The sequence below is a fragment of the Spermophilus citellus genome, assembly GCF_964194105.1.
Source record: "Spermophilus citellus genome assembly, chromosome: 10".
Lineage (NCBI taxonomy): Eukaryota > Metazoa > Chordata > Mammalia > Rodentia > Sciuridae > Spermophilus > Spermophilus citellus.
In genome coordinates this window covers 129,186,557-129,205,067 of record NC_138197.1, presented here as the reverse complement: position 1 = coordinate 129,205,067, position 18,511 = coordinate 129,186,557, and the positions used below count along the sequence as shown (strand labels likewise).

Sequence of the window (18,511 nt, the reverse complement as noted above, 5' to 3'; positions counted from 1 at the left end):
TGGCTGGACACACACAGGAGTTGCCCCCAGTTTCAAACCCAGTGGGTCAGGAGCACTTGCTCTCCCAGCTCCAGTCTCTCCAGGTGAACCTGGGAAGCTCCTAGTCAGATGTCTGGAGAAAAGCCCACAGAAAGAGGGGGACTTTGCTCCCTCCTCCTTCCAAATGGCAGAAGTGGCTATTGAAATGCTGAAAGAATTAAAAATGGGGAAAGAGGAGCACACACTGAGCTGGACTGCGTGGGGACCGAGAGGAACCAATGTTGTCAGGTTTAGACGGGGAGAAAGCAAAGACAAAACTGGACCCGGGTTAGGCCCACCCCTTGAAGAATGGCCTGACAGTGAGCTATAGTTCAAATCCTGTTGGATTCATCACGCATAATGTTGAATTAAATGAGATTATAAAGTTATTATAAAAATCAGCCTACCATTTAGAATTATTCATTATTATCTTGAATTCTTTCCTTGGTCTTCATTTTTGGCTCTCCTGACCAGACCTTATCTAGCTAATGAGTTCCTTCAGCTTCTCACCCGCTTCTCAGTCATCACCTAATATCAGGCTCAGTCAGGGCTGCTCCATGGTAAGCCCAAGTTTTAAATTATGCCTTTTGATGCCTGAAAGTCCTGGGATCCCCTAGTGGGTCCCTGAACCCCCTTTCTGAGTCTTTCTTCACCTGTGCTCAGTACCGTGGTCAAGCTGGCCTCACATTGCCTGAGTTCAGATCCACATCTAACTAGAACATCTAATTGACCACCTTGCCCCCACCCCTGTCAAGCAGATTTATTTCTTCTCTACTTTTTTTTTTTCTTTTGATGGGGGAAGCGTTTACTAGGGATTGAACTTGGGTCCACTCAACCACTGAGCCACATCCTCAGTCCTATTTTGTATTTTATTTAGAGACGGGGTCTCACTGAATTGTTCAGCGCCTTGCCATTGCTGGCTTTGACTCTGCTGCCTCACCCTCCTGAGCCATTGGGGTTATTGGCATGCGCCACTGTATCCAGATCTTTTCTATTTTTTGAATAAGAAACCAACCTAGAGAAGTGGGCAGATTCTTACTCTCTAGGAGAAAATGAGGCCCAGAAAGCAGTCACACCAGTCGTATTTGGTAGAACCCAGGATTGACACAACATCCATGACTTGCTCTCCAGGACCTTTGTGAAGCTTTTCTTTTTTCTTTTCTTTTTTTTTTTTTTTTTTTGTACCAGAGATTGAACCTAGGGGCGCTTACCACTGAGCCACATCCCCAGCGTATTTTGTGTTTTATTTAGAGACAGTATCTCACTTGAGTTTAGTGCCTCGCTTTTGTTGAGGCTGGCTTTGAACTTGTGATTCTCCTGCCTCAGCCTCCTGAGCCACTGGGATCACAGGCATGCGCCACAGTGGCTGGCTTTTGTGAAGTTTTGAGCAGAGGTGAGAGTCAGAATTCCTCCTGTTAATGACAGTTTCAAGCTGTGCGGCAGACTCCTCTTGGTATTCTGTCACTGGCCTTACAAAATATTGTTTAATTCATCGAGTGCCTACTATTCTAGGTACTGTGGATTCTGTGAGAAATGAAAAAATTAGGAAGAACCCTGCTGTGCTTCTGTGGGGCTTATGGTAACAGTGTTACAAACAATAAGAACATATGTGAAACTACTCTAAGACCATGATGAGCCAGGTGGGGTGGCGCATGCCTGTGATCCCTGTGGCTTCGAAGGCTGAGACAGGTCGCTAGTTCAAAGTAAGCCTCAGCATCAGCGAGGTGCTAAGCAACTCAGTCAGACCCTGTCTCTAAGTAAAATACAAAATGGGGCTGAGGATGTGGCTTAGTGGTCAAGTGCCTGAGTTCAATCTCCCTGGTACCAAAAACCAAAAAAGACTGTGATGAGTGCTCTGGAGAATGAGGCAAAGGAGGAATCTGGGACGGGGCAGCACATACTGGAAGTTTTTTCCTTGACCAAATCTGTCCATATGCTGAGCTCTCAGGGCCAGGTGCGCACATTCATCATACATAGCACAGGTTCCAGCACACTAGGGCTCCATCTTTACTCAGTAGAGCCTGGGCAGGGAGCAACCTGACCTGTGGTTGGGGAAGGAATCATGGGGCTGGCTTTTCCAAATTTATTTGCTAGGCCTAGAGCTCCACCTGCTGTTAGAGGGTAGAAAAGACTCTTAGGAGAACTTTGAAAACTAGTTTCTTTTTTATCCTAAGATATATTTTTTAAAAATTTTTAAATAAATCCTGCTGGGACATTTGAGGCTTTCTTCTGGGACTGCTGTTGCTGAGGCCCAACCTCCAGGGAAGAAGGGGAGGAAGGGGAGGAAGCACAGAGGCCCAGGCAGGATGGGGTCCTATCTGTGCTCTTGCTACTTTTAGCGTCTCATTACCCCTGCACTCCCACCACAGCCAACAGCCTATAAAGTTATCTCTGCGCACAGTTTCACAGCTGTTCAGAAATCCTAGGTCAGCAGAAGTGAAACTGACCACAGTCTTGTAAATTTCTCTCTTATTGCCATTGTTCCCTGCTTGAAGTGAGTCAGGCCTTGCCTTCTTCCGCAGTGTCTTAAATCATTATTTGTCCCCTTAGAGTAAAATTCTCGACAAAAGGAGGCGGGTCCTCCATTCACAGCAAGGTGTTTGTAGAGGGGCTTTGTTTGGACTTGTCCCCTAAGTGTGTGGGCTGGAGGTGGGAGCTGTGGTCCACTTGGTGGTGTCCCCAGAATAGAGCTAGAGCCACACCCTTCTTATCAGCTGCCGGTGGTGTGTGTGCTTCACAAGGGTAAGCCTTGTGACGGCTGGGAAGTTCCTTTAGTCCTTAGGGATGATGTTCAAATTAGCTTTAGCAGCACTACTAATGCCAGCTGAAGTGAAGAAGGAAGTAGCATCTAAGAAGAGACCTTTTTTGTTCAACTATCCATTGAAACCCGTTTATCCATTCAGTGGTTCCTGATGAGGCTGAAGGTGGGCCTGGCATGTAGATGCACCCTGCCCTGTGTAGGTCCTGAGAGTGAGGTGAGGCCCAGGTGGGCTTGGCTGTAGGTGCTGTGCACATTATGGAGCCTAAGTGTAGGTAGCAGTGACTGCTCCTGATAGGAATTATAAAGGAGCCTTAACAGTCAGGCCATAGCTAGGCCATAAAGGCTCCTGCTTGCTCAGGTATTGCTTCTTCTTTACTCCAGCTGTGTTATGGCACTGCTAAAATTAACTTGAATGTCAGATGCCCTCTCCACTGAAAACTGTAGTACTTAATGTGATGCTTCACGAAAAGTAATTCTTCTCTGGCTCTTCTTTCAACAGCTTTGAAAAGTCCAGCTGCGTTTCATGAGCAGAGAAGGAGCTTGGAGCGGGCCAGGGTAAGGCATCCTTCTTCCCTAGCACCTTGAAAGCATGTTGTTGGATTCCACCTCTTGGGTCCCCTTCTTCCTCCAGGAGAAGTCTTTTCTGCTGTCCTTTAATAAACTTCTAATTTCTACTCTGAAAAAAAAAAAAAGCGTGTTGTTGGTGCTCGTTGCATTGCTGGTTACATTTCCTTTGGGTCAACCCTTGCCTCACAGCTCGACCCAGAGGCTTCTGCTTTCCTACTTTGTCCCTCCCCCACTGCTTCCTACAGTGGTCCTATGGAATATGGTCAGACTGAGGCTCTCCTTCAGTGTATGGGATGAGGGTATGGGATGATCACCCAAGCCTCCCTTCCTGACCTGGCTCTGGACACCTCTAGTTTTCCCATCTTTAGTTTTGAACTGTTTATGGATTATAGACACCAGTATAGTCACAGAACAACCTCCTATGTCCAGGATGCACTGCCCCACCCTTGCAGGACAGATGCCCCAAGGAAGCCTCCCTGGTCTCTGCCTGCCCCAGAGCAGCCAGTGTCTATTTGCACCCTTTGAAAAGCAGAAGCAGGTGGCTCAGAGCCTAGGTTTCCTGCTGTAGCACCTCACTTGTGTCCCTGTCCCCTTCAGTTTCAGTTCCCCAGCAGCCCCTGGGGAATATCCTCCTACCCAGTGTGGGCAGAGATGGGGAAGTCACCAGAATGTGCTTCCCATCCCACTCCTTTTACTTTTTTCTTTTACATTAAGTCAAGGAAAGAGACCCTTCTTCCTATGGGGAGAACCACACCTCTCTTAGAGTCTGAAATATTTGCCCCTAAGATTAAAACTATTTTTTACCTTAGAAAATTATGATTAATTCTTAGTGAATAGAAATAATGAGGTCGTGGGTGTTGGGAACCAAAGCAGTAACAAACTGTACTGTTTGTGGGAGCAGTGGAGGGTCCACTGGGGAGAAAGGGTCAGAAGGTTTGCCTGTGTGCACCCCCGCCCCGCCCCCAGCGAACAGCTCTGTGTAGGGTGGACACACACTGATTAGGACGGCTGCTGTCCTATCAAGCGCTTCTGTACGTGAGGTTAAACCCGTTTATTGTTCGTCTTCACATCAGCTCTATGGATCACATGCCTTTGTCCTCTTCTGTTTTTCCCCACTCAGCTGCACGCAGCCCTTTTCTCTTTTATTTTGAGACAGGGTCTTGCTAAATTGTTCAGGCTGGCCTCAAATTTGTGATCCTCCTCTCACTGCCTCTTGGGATCACAGCACGCACAACATCCCCTTGCTATTACCCTTATTTCATAGATGCAGCCAAGGGAGGTTAGCCACATTATCCATCTAGTATTGCAAAGCTCACACAAACCTTGTTCTGTAGATTCCAAATTTTTTTTTAGCAAAGTAATTTTATTTCCTAATATATGTAAACTGTTCATTCAATATGTGCTTATCTTGCACATCTGTTCACAAATGATTTCCAGATTACAATAATTGCTTTTATATTTAAGCATATACTAAAAATTATCTTAGTTGAGATATAAAAAATGAGTCTATTGGATTGGTTACAGCAGAACTTGCTTTAATAAGTTCTAACAACTCAAAGCTTTGAAACCTGCCACTTTTGCATTTGAATAAGATGTTGAGTACTGTCAGCCTGTGTTCCATGCTTTTTTTTTTTTTTTTTTTTTTTTTGGTACCAGGGATTGAACCTCAGGGGCACTTGACCACTGTGCCACACCCCCAGTCCTATTTTGTATTTTACTTAGAGACATGGTCTCACTGAGTGGCTTAGTGCCTTGCTTTTGCTGAGGCTGGCTTTGAACTTGAGATCCTCCTGCCTCAGCCTCCTGAGCTTCTGGGATTACAGGAGTGTGCCATTGTGTCCGGCTATAGGGTTCCATGCATTCTTTAAGTGGCAGCACCCTTACCACATCTGTGGCTCTTGTGCAGGGTGGTGGCTATGAGGCATGTCTGGTGGCTGTAGCAGTGTCAGGTCACAGCGGGAGGGGTTGATACACTGTTCACCTCTCGTGAGTGATTCCTTTTTCATCAGTTGCTCAGCCACTCAATGCTCTCCAGTGGTCATGAGTTTTTTTCATGGTATCAGCTGCCAAGTCTTTGTCTTTACATTCTGCATCTAAGACAAACTGGTTCTTTCCTTTCCCATCAGGAACCTTGTTCCTTTTAACCCAGTCCTAAGTAGCTTCTAGGTAGGCAGGCTTCAGTCATTTGGCATTATTAATACGTTTACTGTTGTTGGAAGAGATGCATAGGTATGTGGGAAGGGGCTGAGTTGCCCTCCCAGCACCTACATGAGTTCACCAACCTGGAAGGTCCTCCAGACATTTTTGTAATTAGTATGGCATTCACCTCCACCTGGGCCACCATTCAGAGCTTGAGGTGGCTTACAAAATGCACCTCCTCTGAGTCTGTGAAGAGGTGGAGAACCCTACTCCTGCTCTTTCATCCTCTGCAGCTGCTGAGGCAGTACCACTGCTAGTGCTAGACCCAGAGCCCAGAGCCACTTAAGCCATCTCTTGGAGAACTCAGCCCCTCGGGATGGGCCCAGGAGAGCACCAAGGCAGCAAACGGGCAAGGCAAGGACCAGCCTTAACCCTTACTATACATACAGTGTGCCTGATATTTTGTACTGTATTCTACCCTGTCCGGTCCTGTCGTGTCTTATGCTGGTCTGACTCACTACCAGTCTTAATCTGTAGTTTGAAAATGCTGGTATGGAAGTTAAAGCATAGTCTCTGGAGTCAGATCTAGGTCAGCCCACATGTTGGCTCTGTGGATGTTGAGGTAATGATTTAGTTCACCCAGTCTAATAAATGCAGAAATGAAGACATTGGACTTTGAGGAACTAGAGCTGTGATACCATGTATCAAAATTAGTATTGATTTGGCAGTCATTCAGAATGAGTTGAAAGTGCTCATGAGATCACAGAATGCTGAGTTTTTTCGAAACAGGTCATAAAATTATATTCAGTATGATTATAGCTCTACAAAATCAAATTTATCTTTGACATGAAAGAATGACTAGAATCATCCCAAAATACTAACAGTGGGTGCTTAGAAGTTTTTGTTGTTGTTTTAGTTTCTTAATTTTATTTGATGAACATATTACTTTTATGATAGTATGAGTAATAATTTTTTAATATGTATATCACAAATCCAGCCTCTGAAACCAGTGGTCTTAAAGAATGGTGCTCCTGGCAGGCACAGTTGGAAGCTGCTGAGCCTCCCACGCCTCCCTGTGCTTCAGAACCCTGCAGTCACCAAGTAGAGGTCGTGGGGGCTGCAGAGGTGGCCACCAGCAGTCACTATGGCCAGGACTTCCTTTGTGGTCCTGTTCACACCGTAAGTTCATGACCTGGACCTGAGAGTTTCTTGGTGTGTTCTCTCTGTAGACAGAGGACTATCTGAAACGGAAGATTCGTTCCCGGCCGGAGAGGTCTGAGCTGGTCAGGATGCACATTTTGGAAGGTGTGTGGGTTGGAGATGCTCCTTTCCCTTGCTGTGTTCCCCCTCAGCTAGTGCTTTCTTCTGCCTGCCTTCTACCCTTGCCCATCTCTGCTGGCAGGAGGCAGGCAGAGGCTTCCTACAGTCAGACAGTAGTGCTGTGGGGGCTGCCACGGGCTTATTGGATGTGCCCAAGAAGCAGTCATGTTCTGTCAGGGTGCTTGGCCTCTGTCCCACCATCCTTCTCTCTACCAGGGAAGACCCTCTCGGTCCTCCAAAGTCAGTTTTTAGAATGTGCCTTCTCTCTTTTCATTCATTGCTTTGCTCACTGGCACTTACTTGAGTACCTGTGACGGGGGCAGTTGAAGAGGGTGTGCTCCTTGTGCCCTGCCTGGCCCAGCCATGTTTCTCCCCGAGTTTTCTGGAAAAAGCATAAATATGTTCACTTTTTATTTGTTTATTTTGGGGGACAGAAAGACTTTTTCGAGTCTGAACCCCACATTTTGCAGGTAAAGACATTATGCCCCCTGGTCCAGGTTAGAGGGAGAGCAAAGTGTTTGCATCATCTGTGCCCCTTTGTCTGTAACTCCACCTTAGAATGTCCTCTGGGCTGGCCTGGCCTGGCCTGGCCTGGTTATAGTTGACCTTGTGACACTCGAAGCCATGCCACCCTTCATGCCTTTATAATGCTTTCTGCTCCGGTGGTCTCCACTCCTGCACACTGGGGCTTCCAAAGCAGAACCAGGGATTCTCTTCCTCTTCCCACACCCTGTTCTCTCCTGTGGGCAGAGACCTCGGCTGAGCCTTCCCTCCAGGCCAAGCAGCTGAAGCTGAAGAGAGCCAGACTAGCCGATGACCTCAATGAAAAGATTGCACAGAGGCCTGGGCCCATGGAGCTGGTGGAGAAGAACATCCTGCCTGTTGAGTCCAGCCTGAAGGAAGCCATCATTGGTGAGGAGGCGCAGGCCACCATGTGCGCCATGATCGCAGCAGGGATGCACAAGGGAAGGGAGTGCCTGAGGCAGAGTCCTGCTTTTGGCTCTTGCTTGCAGACTTCCTGAGTAGCCTCAGGTGGGGTGGCACAGAGCCTGAGAGCCTAAGAAGCAGGTGTCAGGTATCGCAGGGATTAGGACCACACAAAGATAAGCAACAGAGAGGCTTCCCATCACTCTTTGTGTCTGTGAACTCAGGGGCCTTTTCGGTCCTATGATAATTTAGTAAGTGCCAGGATCGACATGTAGAAAGATCAGGAATTAGCAACCTGTACCTTACTGTTGAGTTTTCTTCTCTTCTCCCCTCTTCTCTCCTCTTTGTTCCTCTCCTCTCACTTTCCCTTCCTCTTCCTTCTCTTCCAGGGTTGGGGATGGAATCCGCTGTCTCAAGCATGCTAAGCAAACACTCTGCCATTGAACTACACCCCAGCTGCTGCTCCTGCTGCTGCTGCTCCTCCTCCTCCTCCTCCTCATCCTCCTTTTCCTCCTCCCTCCTTATTCTTCATATTCTTATGGTCCTTGGGTTTTAACCCAGAGCTTTATGCATGCTAGTCAAGTACTCCTACCACTAGGCTATATCCATGGCTTGTTTTCTTTCTTTCTTTCTTTCTTTCTTTTTTTTTTTTAATTTTGAGATAGGATTTCATTAAGTTGCCCAGACAGGCCTAGAACTTGTGATCCTTTTGCCTCAACCTCCCAAGGATCTGGGGCTAGGTGGGTGCCACTGTACCTAGTTCCTTATTATTTTTATTAGTGAAAATTCTTCCCAGAGTGTGGCCCCTTCCTCAAATATTTCATTTAACAAGCACTGAGGGACCCAAGCAGTGTCCTGGGCTCTAGCACTGAAGTCTCACAGGGCAGCCCAGCCTCTGTCCCCACAGAGCTCCTACCCAGGGCAGAGGAAGAAGCTGTACTGGAGGGGACACAGGCTCCTCAGGGTTAGAAGAAGAGCAGGAAGTGCTACTAGGAGGAGGCAGGGCAGGGGAGGAAAGGATAGGCAGGGAGAGCAGCCCCTGGGGTGAGAAGAAGTTAGAAGAGAGGGTGTCTAGGCGAAGGCTAGGATGTGCAGCGCCTTGCTGCCGCAGTCAGGAGCTCAGGCTCGATTCTGCATAGGGAAAGGAAGAGCCATCTCTCTCCTCTGTTAGGGTGTCCTGGTGGCTTGCTCTTCATCACACATCCGGCATCTTAGTGGACACCAACTAGGTGGCCTGTGATCCACTTCCATCCTGACACTCTATCCTGGTGTGAGGTCCCACAGGTTAAGGGCTCAATCCCATAGACTGCCCCTACTTCAGGTCCTAATTGGAAGACCCAGATTGTGACCTGTGCTTCTGATGGACAGGTTATAATCACAGTTCCCATGACCCCCCTCCTGGAACTTGATAATTGGTTAGGACATCTCAAGAACTTGGAAAAGTACTTACATTTACTGGTTTATTATGAAGGGTGTAAAGGATACAGACGAGTGGCCAGATGGAAGGGAGGCCCAGGGCAGGGCTGGTGGGAGGGGTTGGAATCCTTATCTCCTCTGGACCCACCACCCTCCCAGCGCCCATCAAATCTTACCCAAGAATTTATTTTACAGAGGTGGATCTGCAGCTTCTCCCACTTACCCCTCCCTGCCTCTCTGGAGGTGGGTGGTCTTTCCAGTCTACTTGAACTTTGTGGCAGTGGCAGCTGCCATGCTGGCCCACCTGGACCTGATATTCCTTTCTCCATTTGACATAGGAGCCCTTAGAGTTCACTGATTTTTTTTTTTTCTCCCTGCATGTTTCCTCCCCTCATCTCAATATTTTCCTCTTCAGGCACCTCAGAGTCCCTGGTTGCAGGCTTCTGGGTGGCCAGGCCGGTTCTGGACTTCACAGCCCAGACTCAGCAACATGCCTGGCCTGAGCAGTCTTGAGACTATGGAGATGGATGTGGTAGGGTTTATGCTTTTAGAAAATCCAGTCTTGACACGAGAAGACCAGTGTATAAATAAGTGATTTCTTATGCCAGCTCAGCATAGTAGAAGGGCTATGGCCCTGTGGGGCAGCTGCGTTACTTGCCTAGTGGAGTTGTTGGCACGATCCCAAGTGACGGACAGGGCCCATCATGGTCCTTGGTGCCTGGAGAGGCCCACAAAGTGGTGGCTGCTGTTGGTAGTGGTGATGCTCACTGCAGACCACTTGGCAGCTAGTGGATGTGTGCACTCCGTGCAGTGGGGCTAGCAGAGGACAGCTTTCAGGGAGGGGGACAGTGACAGTGACTGGGGAAGCACCTCCCCCCCACACACACACACAAGATAGCACATTTGCATTCAGCCTGGAACTTGAACAAGAGATTGCCTAAAGGAGGAGGTCCAGAGGGACATCTTGGGCAGAGCGACAGCCAGACGGTAGCCTGGAGGCCTGGTGGACCACAGCTGGCTTAGGAGTACTGGCAGGGAGGGGCTCATCAATGATTTGAGACAAGGAAGCATTTGCCAGAAAAGCCAGGTTGGACTATTGAGGGGGCAGGAGGCAAGGAGGTGGCAACAGCAGCTGTGTGTCTTGTTCACGGGCTCATGCCCGAGAGGGAGGTGCCGGGTTGAGCTGGGAGTCTGGAGCAGGTGTATGGACTGAGAGGAAGCAGGTGCAGGAGAGGCTGAGGAGCTGAGGCAGCAGTTCCAGGGGAACAAGGGGAGGAAATTGAACCCTGCATCCAGGTAGAGGTTTGGTTCTGGTAGGAGAGGCAGGGCTGAGGACAGGAGAGGAGGCCTGCTAAGAGGAGGCTGTGGTCCCCCTCCACGCACACCTTCACATGCCTTTCCTTTGGAAGGCCACCCACAGGGGTCGTTAGCATTCAAGCCAAGCTCTCTCCTCCAGGAAGTCTTCCCTGGGGCTCTCCCCAGCATGTCCTTGGCTTCTGCACTTCCTCAGCACAGCATCTGCTCCACTCCAGGCCGCTGAAGCAAGCCTTCAGAGGTCAGGGACCCTGACTCTGCCCCCAGTGCCTGCCTGGCCCAGGAAAGAGGACAGCAGAGTCTGGCCTGGCTCTGGCCTGCCGAAGCCTTGCTCCTCCCCAGCATCCCTGCAGCTTCCTCCAGTTGCACTAGTCCCATGGGAGTTGCAGATTATCTGGGCCAGGTCACCATAGCCACATGCTAGACTCCATGCAGCTGCTGCCCCACAGCAGATCTCCACCCTGGAAGCGAGAGCTTGTGAAAGTCTAAATGTATGACTGGTGCAATGCGCAGGTGGTCGGCAAGCTCCCGCCCCCTGGGCATTGCTCTCCTGGCCCATTACTGCAGTTGGCCAGCAAGGAGCAACTCAGCTGTGTCCTCCCAGGTCCAGGGTAGGAGAGAGCCTCAGTCCGTGGCCCTGGAGAGGAAGAGGTTGCTGGGAGCCCCACGCCCAGACAAACCCAGCCTGAGCCATCGAGGCTTGTTCCTCTTCCTCATCTGAGGTCTTCCCACCATAGCACATCTCCCGAGGCCTGACAGGCCCCACACCCTGCCTTCTCCACGCCTTAGTTCCTCCTGTGTGGGCAGCTGACAAGTTCGACCTGCCACGCACCTCTTCCCACAACCGCATGGAGGTGGTAGTTGTGACACGACGCTTGAAATACCCTCCTTGCCTCTGTCCCCCCCTTTCCTTCCTCTTGTGGTCTGAGATTCCCACGCTGGGCCTTATGGATCAGGAGCACCATGTGGAGCTGTCCTTCCCCACTTCCCAGCAGCTCTGTATACACTGTGGTGCTGTGTGGGCCTGGGTCCAGCCAGGGCAGTTATGGGCAACAGCATGTTTCTTTTGCTACCTTTGCTGCCAGACTCTGGGTCTCTGAGGGTCACTGACCTCTAAAGGGGCCACCCTACTTCTGCTGATCCTCTTTCACTGCAGGTACCTGCCCACCTAGGATGCCCTCCACTCTGGCTTCAGAGCCGAGCTCCCTGTATTTGTTTGGCCTTTGGGGAGTTGAGTCAGCCCTGAGAAGGCTATTGTTTGAGCTCTGTGGCCCCGCACTGACAGACACAGGGCCTCATTGTATGCTGTGATCATGGGGGGCAGAACTGTGTGGCCGTAGGATAGGGTAAAGTACCCCCCGCAATGGGATGTGGATGAGGCCAGGAGGCAGCCTGCATCTTCCAGGGTGGAGCAGGCTGGAGGGATGAGCAAAGGGTTTGACTGAACACAGGGTACAGTTACAAGCAAGAGGCTCAAAATTAAGGCTTCCTTCAGCCCAAGGAAGTACCACAAGGGCCTCAAAAGCCTTTGCCAGTCTGTTTCAGGCTCTTGGCCCTCACCTTCCTCACGCTCACTTGCACCAAAGAAGGCAGAGTGATGCCAGTCTCCCTTTGTTTGTCTGCATCATGGGTCAAGGGTCAGGCCCTCTGCTGGGACAGCCTTTCTTTCTGTCCAGCTATTGTGGGGACCACAGTGGAATCTGACTCTGGCTTTGGTTTCAGTGGGCCAGGTGAATTACCCGAAAGTAGCAGACAGCTCTTCCTTTGATGAGGACAGCAGTGACGCCTTATCCCCTGAGCAGCCTGCCAGCCATGAGTCCCAAGGGTCAGTGCCATCACCCCTGGAGGCCCGAGTCAGCGAACCACTGCCCAGTGCCACTTCCATGTCCCCTACTCAGGTAAGCTTGCCCATTCCCAGACACTGCTGCTTCCCCACACTTCTGGGGGCTGTTTAGTGTAAGCTGTCCCCTAGGCCACATAGGTGGCTCCTGCTCTGGCACAGGGGAGCCAAAGGGTGTTGCCTGGTAGCCTAGGCACTGGTTGCTTGGGTTTCCAGTGGTGAGGAGGGAGGTGTTGACAGTGGCCCTCCAACTCTGGCAGCCTGAGCAACCTTGGGCCCTAGAGAGGGCCAGCAGGGCAGGCCACCTTTCTTGTGGACGCACAACCTCCCTGCCCCCCACCCCCACCCCAATCACTCCTTCTCAGTGCCTCCTGGCCCCAGTGCACTTGGTTCAGCAAGACGCCACCACCCCACCAGGCTGGTCACGCTTGTTCTTTTTCCCCTGGTCTTGGCCCATCATTTGCCCTTTGGCCATGATGGTGTCTGAGGAGGTGGCTGCCACCCCCATTGCTGGCAAGGTGGGCAGGGCACGCTCCACCTGGAGGTGCTGATGTCCTCACTTCCCCTCCTCTTTCAGGTTCTTTCTCAACTCCCTATGGGCCCGGATTCCGGAGAAACGCTTTTCTTGTCAGAGCAGCCTCCTCTGCCTCCCCCGCCTCTGCTGCCCTCCAGCCTCACCAATGGAACTGCTGTCCCCACCGCCAAATCCACTCCCACGCTCATTAAGGTACAGTTATGCTAGCAGTTGTACCATCCCCTTCCCCATGCCCCTCAGAGCCCTGTGGTGACCTCATTCTAGCTATGGGGACAACTGCAGGGGTGGAGCACATGTCCTCTACCAAGGTGCCTGAGGGAGTCTGGGCGTACCCTCTGGGTCTCTCACCTGTGGTGCTGCTCGGAGGCACAGTGCTGGTGAGCACTGCCTTTGCTGCAGACTGGCTGCCTCATAAAGAGGAGAGGTTTCTTTTAGCTCAGGTACTGGAAGGTCTAAGGCCATTTGGTGTTGGCCTTGGTGCTGGCAGAGTCCCAGGGCAGTCAGGGCATTGCATGGTGAGAGATGAGAGTGCACACATGTGTCCTGGTGTTTCTTGACGAAGTCACCAGGGTCTAGTCAGGAACTCACCCAGATGACCTTGTCTGACCCTAATCACCTCCCGAGGCCCAGTTCTAAACACCACAGGTAAATGTTCATCCTCTAACACAGTGGGCTTCCCCTCCAGCCTGAGTGGGGGGTTCGGAACAGGCCACTGTAAACCACAGTGTGCTAGCCGGGCCGGCTCCTCGGCTCTTGTTCTCACTCTCATCCATGAAGACGCACCCACACTCTACCTCCTCACTCCGCAGTGCCTGTGGCATCAGAGAGCCCTGTGCTTCAGGACAGGCCTGTGGCTGGCCCTGCTGCTGTTGGTTTTCTTTTTCCAAGACCTGACCTGAGGGAAGGAGGGAGGGTGGAGGACACTGTTGGCCTTGCATGCACAGAAGCCTCCTGAAAAACTCGGCAGTAGGGAGGGCCACCCTGGGTCCTGCAGCCCTGCAGAACCCCCCGACTTCCAGGATTAAGGGGGCTCTACCCCCAACTTGCTTTCCTCTCCTGCTTTCTGTCCTGTCCTTTCCTCTTCTCTAGGCTCCATCCTCACCACAGACCCTGCTCCTGGCTTGACCACCCCTAGCCACCTGCAGCTCCCCTGGCCACAAGTCTCAGGAGAGGCCAACACATCCTGGAGGCTACCTTGTCTTCATTCTTAGGCTTTTGTTGAGCCCTGGCTTGGCCCTGGAGGCTGCCTGCCTCCCAGGGAGACACCCCCAGTCCTGCCTTTTTTGGTGCATGGCTGTGTGTCACCTCTGGAGGCTGTCCCCCAGCTCCTTTGGCCTGCGCTCCAGCTTCTACCCCAGGCTGAAGAAGCGGTCAGCCGCCTCTCCTCCCAGCTTCAGCTGACGCCTGTCAGAGCCCTCTCAAACCTCGGCTCTCTTTCTTACCCTTGCTGATGTCACAGCCCCCCCCCCACTCCCACCCCCAGCTCTTCTTTTAAGTTTGCTCCTCAAGACACCCTGTGGTCTTCCTTTGACCACCACACATTTGCATATGAGTGGTCCCTCTGTGCTCTCCTCCTCCCAGCCCTGTTCATGTTGTGTGTTCATGCCTTAGTGGATCACCTCCACCCAACCTTTTGTGTTACATTGCCACCTTGGTTGAGACCTCAGCTGCTCCTGCTTGGTCTTGACCCTGCTGTTGCCCTCTGCTCAGACACTTCCTGGCTCCCCACACCCTTCAGCTCTCCCCTGCTTACTCTTGCTGTCCTCCATCTCTGCCCTCCCTGCTCTAAGCACAGGCCTTCCAAGCATGACCTGCTGGCCCTTCTTGGTCAGCCTCTATCCACTGACCCTTGTGGATCTCTGGCTGTGCCAGCTGGGAGCTTCTGGGATATAAACAGGGTCATGATCCAGGTCCTGGCTAGATCAAGATGGTCACTGTACGTCCTTCTGTGAGCTTCTCTCTGTGACTTCTCTGAGCCCGTTTCTCCTTCCTTCTTTCTTCCCTCCCTTCCATCCATCTGTGGGACTGAACCCAGGAGCGCTGTACCACTGAACCACGTCCTAGCCTTTTTTTATTTTTTATTTTGAGACAGAGTCTTTCTAGTTGTTAGGGCCTGGCTAAGTTGCTGAGGCTGGCCTCAGCCTCCTGAGTTGCTAACCTGCCCCCTCTGGCATGGCCCTTGCTCCACAGACCAGCTGTGGTTTTGCCTCCTCTTGTCACCCTCTGCCTGGGGGCACAGCAACATCTGAGCCTGTGTGTTCAATCGAGGTTACCTACAAGCCACGCAGCTCTGTTGGTTGAAGAGGCTCAGTTGAACAGGAGGGGGGTGCGCAGGTGGGGCCTTCTTAGCAGTGTCTCCCCGCCCCAGCTAGCCCCAACGCTGTGTCCCCTGTTTCCTCAGCAAAGCCAACCCAAGTCTGCCAGCGAGAAGTCGCAGCGCAGCAAGAAGGCCAAGGAGCTGAAGCCAAAGGTGAAGAAGCTCAAGTACCATCAGTACATCCCGCCGGACCAAAAGCAGGACAAGGGGGCGCCTGCCATGGACTCCTCCTATGCCAAGATCCTGCAGCAGCAGCAGCTCTTCCTGCAGCTACAGATCCTCAACCAGCAGCAGCAGCACTACAGCTACCAGACCATCCTGCCCGCCCCGCCCAAGTGAGACCCTCGCCCTGGGGCCGGGCCCCATTGGAGGGTGCCACACAGGGCCTCCCTGGTCTGCCTGCAGGGCCTGGGCCCCACAGTCCTCCATCCTAAACCTGCAGCCGGGGTTCGGGCCACTGCCTGCAGAGGCCAGTGGTGATGCTGGCTTGGCTCACTTCCACCTTTTCCTTTCTCAGGCCAGCAGGTGATACTCTGGGGGGCTGCGGGGCCCCTGCAGTGCGCAGCCTGTCTACCACGAGTGGTGGCTCTGGATCAGGCCCTCCAGGACCAGGTGGACTGACACGTCAGAACAGCACCCCCCAGACTGGCAAGCCAGGAGCCCTGCCAGCCAACCTGGACGACATGAAGGTAGGTGGCAAGCCATCCCCTCTCCACTGGCAGACCCGAGCCCCTGCCTCCTGGCCTCTCCCACAGGAGCTGGATTTTATACAAAGAAGACACAAGGCCCAGGAACCCCAACTGTAAGAGGCAGAACAGGGCTCCAGGCTCTGGACTGCAGTGACAGGGCCACTTGGAAACTACCCTGGGGCCTGAGGCCATGGCAACATCCTGAGGTCACTTCCCCCAGCAGCCCACCAGTCAGCCATATGCCTCACGTCTTCCTGCACCTCTGCGGTGCAGGTGAGCAGCCGGTCTCTTCCTCTGGGAGGACGGGCCAGGCAGAGGTGTTGGGAGACAGCAGTGTGCCCAAGGCTGCAGGTGTCTCAGAGGCAGCCAGGGTGTGCAGCCCCCTGCCCCTGAGTGCCCGCTGAATCTGCTGTTCTCTGCTGCAGCTTGCTCTGGGTTCATACTTAGCTCATGTCCTGGGGGCCTTGAAGTGGCTCCTTCAGTGCCCATCAAAACATGACCAAATTCTCCCTGGAGAGCTTATCCCCAGGATCAGGTGGGTCCCTCCTGCATCCTGACCCAGACACCAGCAAGATGAGGCTCATGGAGACAGCTGGCATGGTTTTGGGGTTTAGCCTGAGTTTTAAGTCCTGGCCTAGCCACTCATCACTACCTCTGTGATTTTGAAATTGTTTTTCCAGGTGGCTCAGGCTCTTCATCTATAGAATTTAGTTCATCCAGTGAAGTATTACTGAGCACCAAGCACCATGCTGGAGGCTTGGGGGAAGCACCTGAGCCAGCACCTGCTGTGGTTAGGATGGTGAAAGGAGGACCCTGGGAAGGGCTGGAGAGTGCTTCACAGGCCTGCTGGAGAGCCTGGGGTCGATGCGCCTCTATCTCAGCAGTCTGTCCTGCTGCCTGGGTCCATATCCCTCTGTTCCTTTCCCAGCCCCTGGCCACCCTGACTCTCATCCCTGCAGGTGGCGGAGCTGAAGCAGGAGCTGAAGCTGCGGTCACTGCCCGTCTCGGGCACCAAGACAGAGCTGATTGAGCGCCTGCGAGCCTACCAAGACCAAGCCAGCCCAGCCCCTGCAGCCCCCAAGGCTCCTGCTGCCACCTCTCTCCTGTCCAAGGCTGGCGAGGTGGTAGTTGCCTTTCCAGCAGCCCGACTGAGTGCAGGGCCAGCCCTGGTGGCAGCAGGCCTGGCCCCGGCTGAGGTGGTGGTGGCGACGGTGACCAGTAATGGTGTGGTCAAATTTGGCAGCACGGGTTCCACACCCCCGGTCTCCCCCACCCCCTCAGAGCGCTCACTGCTCAGTACGGGTGATGAGAACTCCACGCCTGGGGACACCTTTGGTGAGATGGTGACATCGCCACTGACACAGCTCACCCTGCAGACCTCACCACTGCAAATCCTTGTGAAGGAGGAAGGTCCCCGCACCACACCCTGCTGCCTGAGCCCTGGCGTGCGTGCGGAGATGGAGGGTCTGGACAAGGACCAGATGCTGCAGGAGAAGGACAAGCAGATCGAGGAGCTGACGCGCATGCTCCGGCAGAAGCAGCAGCTGGTGGAGCTGCTCCGGCTGCAGCTGGAGCAGGAGAAGCGGGCCCAGCAGCCCACCCTGGCTCCCGCTTCCACCACGGCCCTACCCAGCACCCCTGTGAAGCAGGAGAAGAGCTTCTCCAGCTGCCAGCTGAGCCGCCAGCCCCCAGGCACCACTCACCCCTTCAGCCCTGGCCTGGTGGCCCCCACTGCCAACCACAGAGACACTGGTGCCCCAGCCCTGGGGCCTCCAGCTGTGGTGGTGAAGCAGGAAGCCATGCCACCTGAGCCGGAGGTGGCCCCTACCCCTCAGCTGCTCCTGGGCCCACAGGGCAGTGGCCTCAAGGGGGTCACCCCGCCCACCCTCATCACCGACTCCACAGGGACCCACCTTGTCCTCACTGTGACCAATAAGAATGCAGACAGCCCTGGCCTGCCCAGTGGGAGTCCCCTCCAGGTAGCTGGGGCTGAGGAGGGCAGGTCTTGGAGAGCTTGGGGGTGGAGGGGAAAGTGACAATAACCTGGCACCATGGAATGGGAGACAGCTGCCCCTGAGAAAGGCTGTAGAATTCTCGGGGTAGGATCAGCCCAGAGAAGCCATCGCCTGTGCTGACCCTTTGCAGGATTAGGGACCAATGCCCGGAGTCCCTTCTAGGAGAGCTCCAGAGGCCTGCTCCCCTTCAACCACTGTTCTCCCCTATTGTCCCAACCAGCCCTTGTCCCAGCCTGGCTCTCCAGCCCCTGGCCCACCTGCCCAGATGGATCTGGAGCACCCATCACAGCCCCCTTTTGGGACTCCAACTTCTCTGCTGAAGAAAGAACCTCCAGGCTATGAGGAGGCTGTGACCCAGCAGCCCAAACAGCAGGTGACAATGACAGGACTTGGCCAGGGTGGGTGGTACCCTAGGACCACCTGGAGGGATAGACAGGCAGAGGCCAGTCTGTGGTCAGGAGGCCTTGGGGAGTTACTGGTACAGGATAGGCATCTGATCCTGGGCCACAGAACTGTGGTCTGGCTGCCCATCTGGGGACTGGGGTGCGGGTGTCTAGGCTCAGGCCAGGCCTGAGGGTCCCCTGACCTAGATTTTTATTTTCATCTTTTTTTTTTTCTAGTTGTTTATGGACAGCATGCCTTAATTTTATTTG

At 53.0% G+C, this 18,511-nt stretch overlaps 2 protein-coding genes across 4 annotated transcripts in view; one reads left to right on the top strand and one right to left on the bottom strand.

Annotated features, from left to right (window-relative positions):
- MRTFA (myocardin related transcription factor A) overlaps positions 1-18,511 on the top strand; it is a 119,017-nt gene that overhangs the window by 95,281 nt on the left and 5,225 nt on the right. For all 3 annotated transcript variants that reach the window (XM_081310496.1, XM_081310495.1, XM_081310494.1), the window contains exons 3-11: positions 3,279-3,334; positions 6,715-6,790; positions 7,556-7,717; positions 12,185-12,360; positions 12,880-13,029; positions 15,239-15,489; positions 15,672-15,843; positions 16,803-17,822; positions 18,079-18,231. In XM_081310496.1, the coding sequence (XP_081166622.1) occupies positions 3,279-3,334; positions 6,715-6,790; positions 7,556-7,717; positions 12,185-12,360; positions 12,880-13,029; positions 15,239-15,489; positions 15,672-15,843; positions 16,803-17,822; positions 18,079-18,231 (2,216 nt within the window). The remainder of the gene's footprint in view (positions 1-3,278; positions 3,335-6,714; positions 6,791-7,555; positions 7,718-12,184; positions 12,361-12,879; positions 13,030-15,238; positions 15,490-15,671; positions 15,844-16,802; positions 17,823-18,078; positions 18,232-18,511) is intronic.
- SGSM3 (small G protein signaling modulator 3) overlaps positions 3,329-18,511 on the bottom strand; it is a 51,062-nt gene continuing 35,879 nt past the window's right edge. Inside the window, exon 20 of the mRNA XM_081310503.1 lies at positions 3,329-3,455. Coding sequence (XP_081166629.1) covers positions 3,353-3,455 — 103 coding nt within the window. The 3' untranslated portion in view covers positions 3,329-3,352. The remainder of the gene's footprint in view (positions 3,456-18,511) is intronic.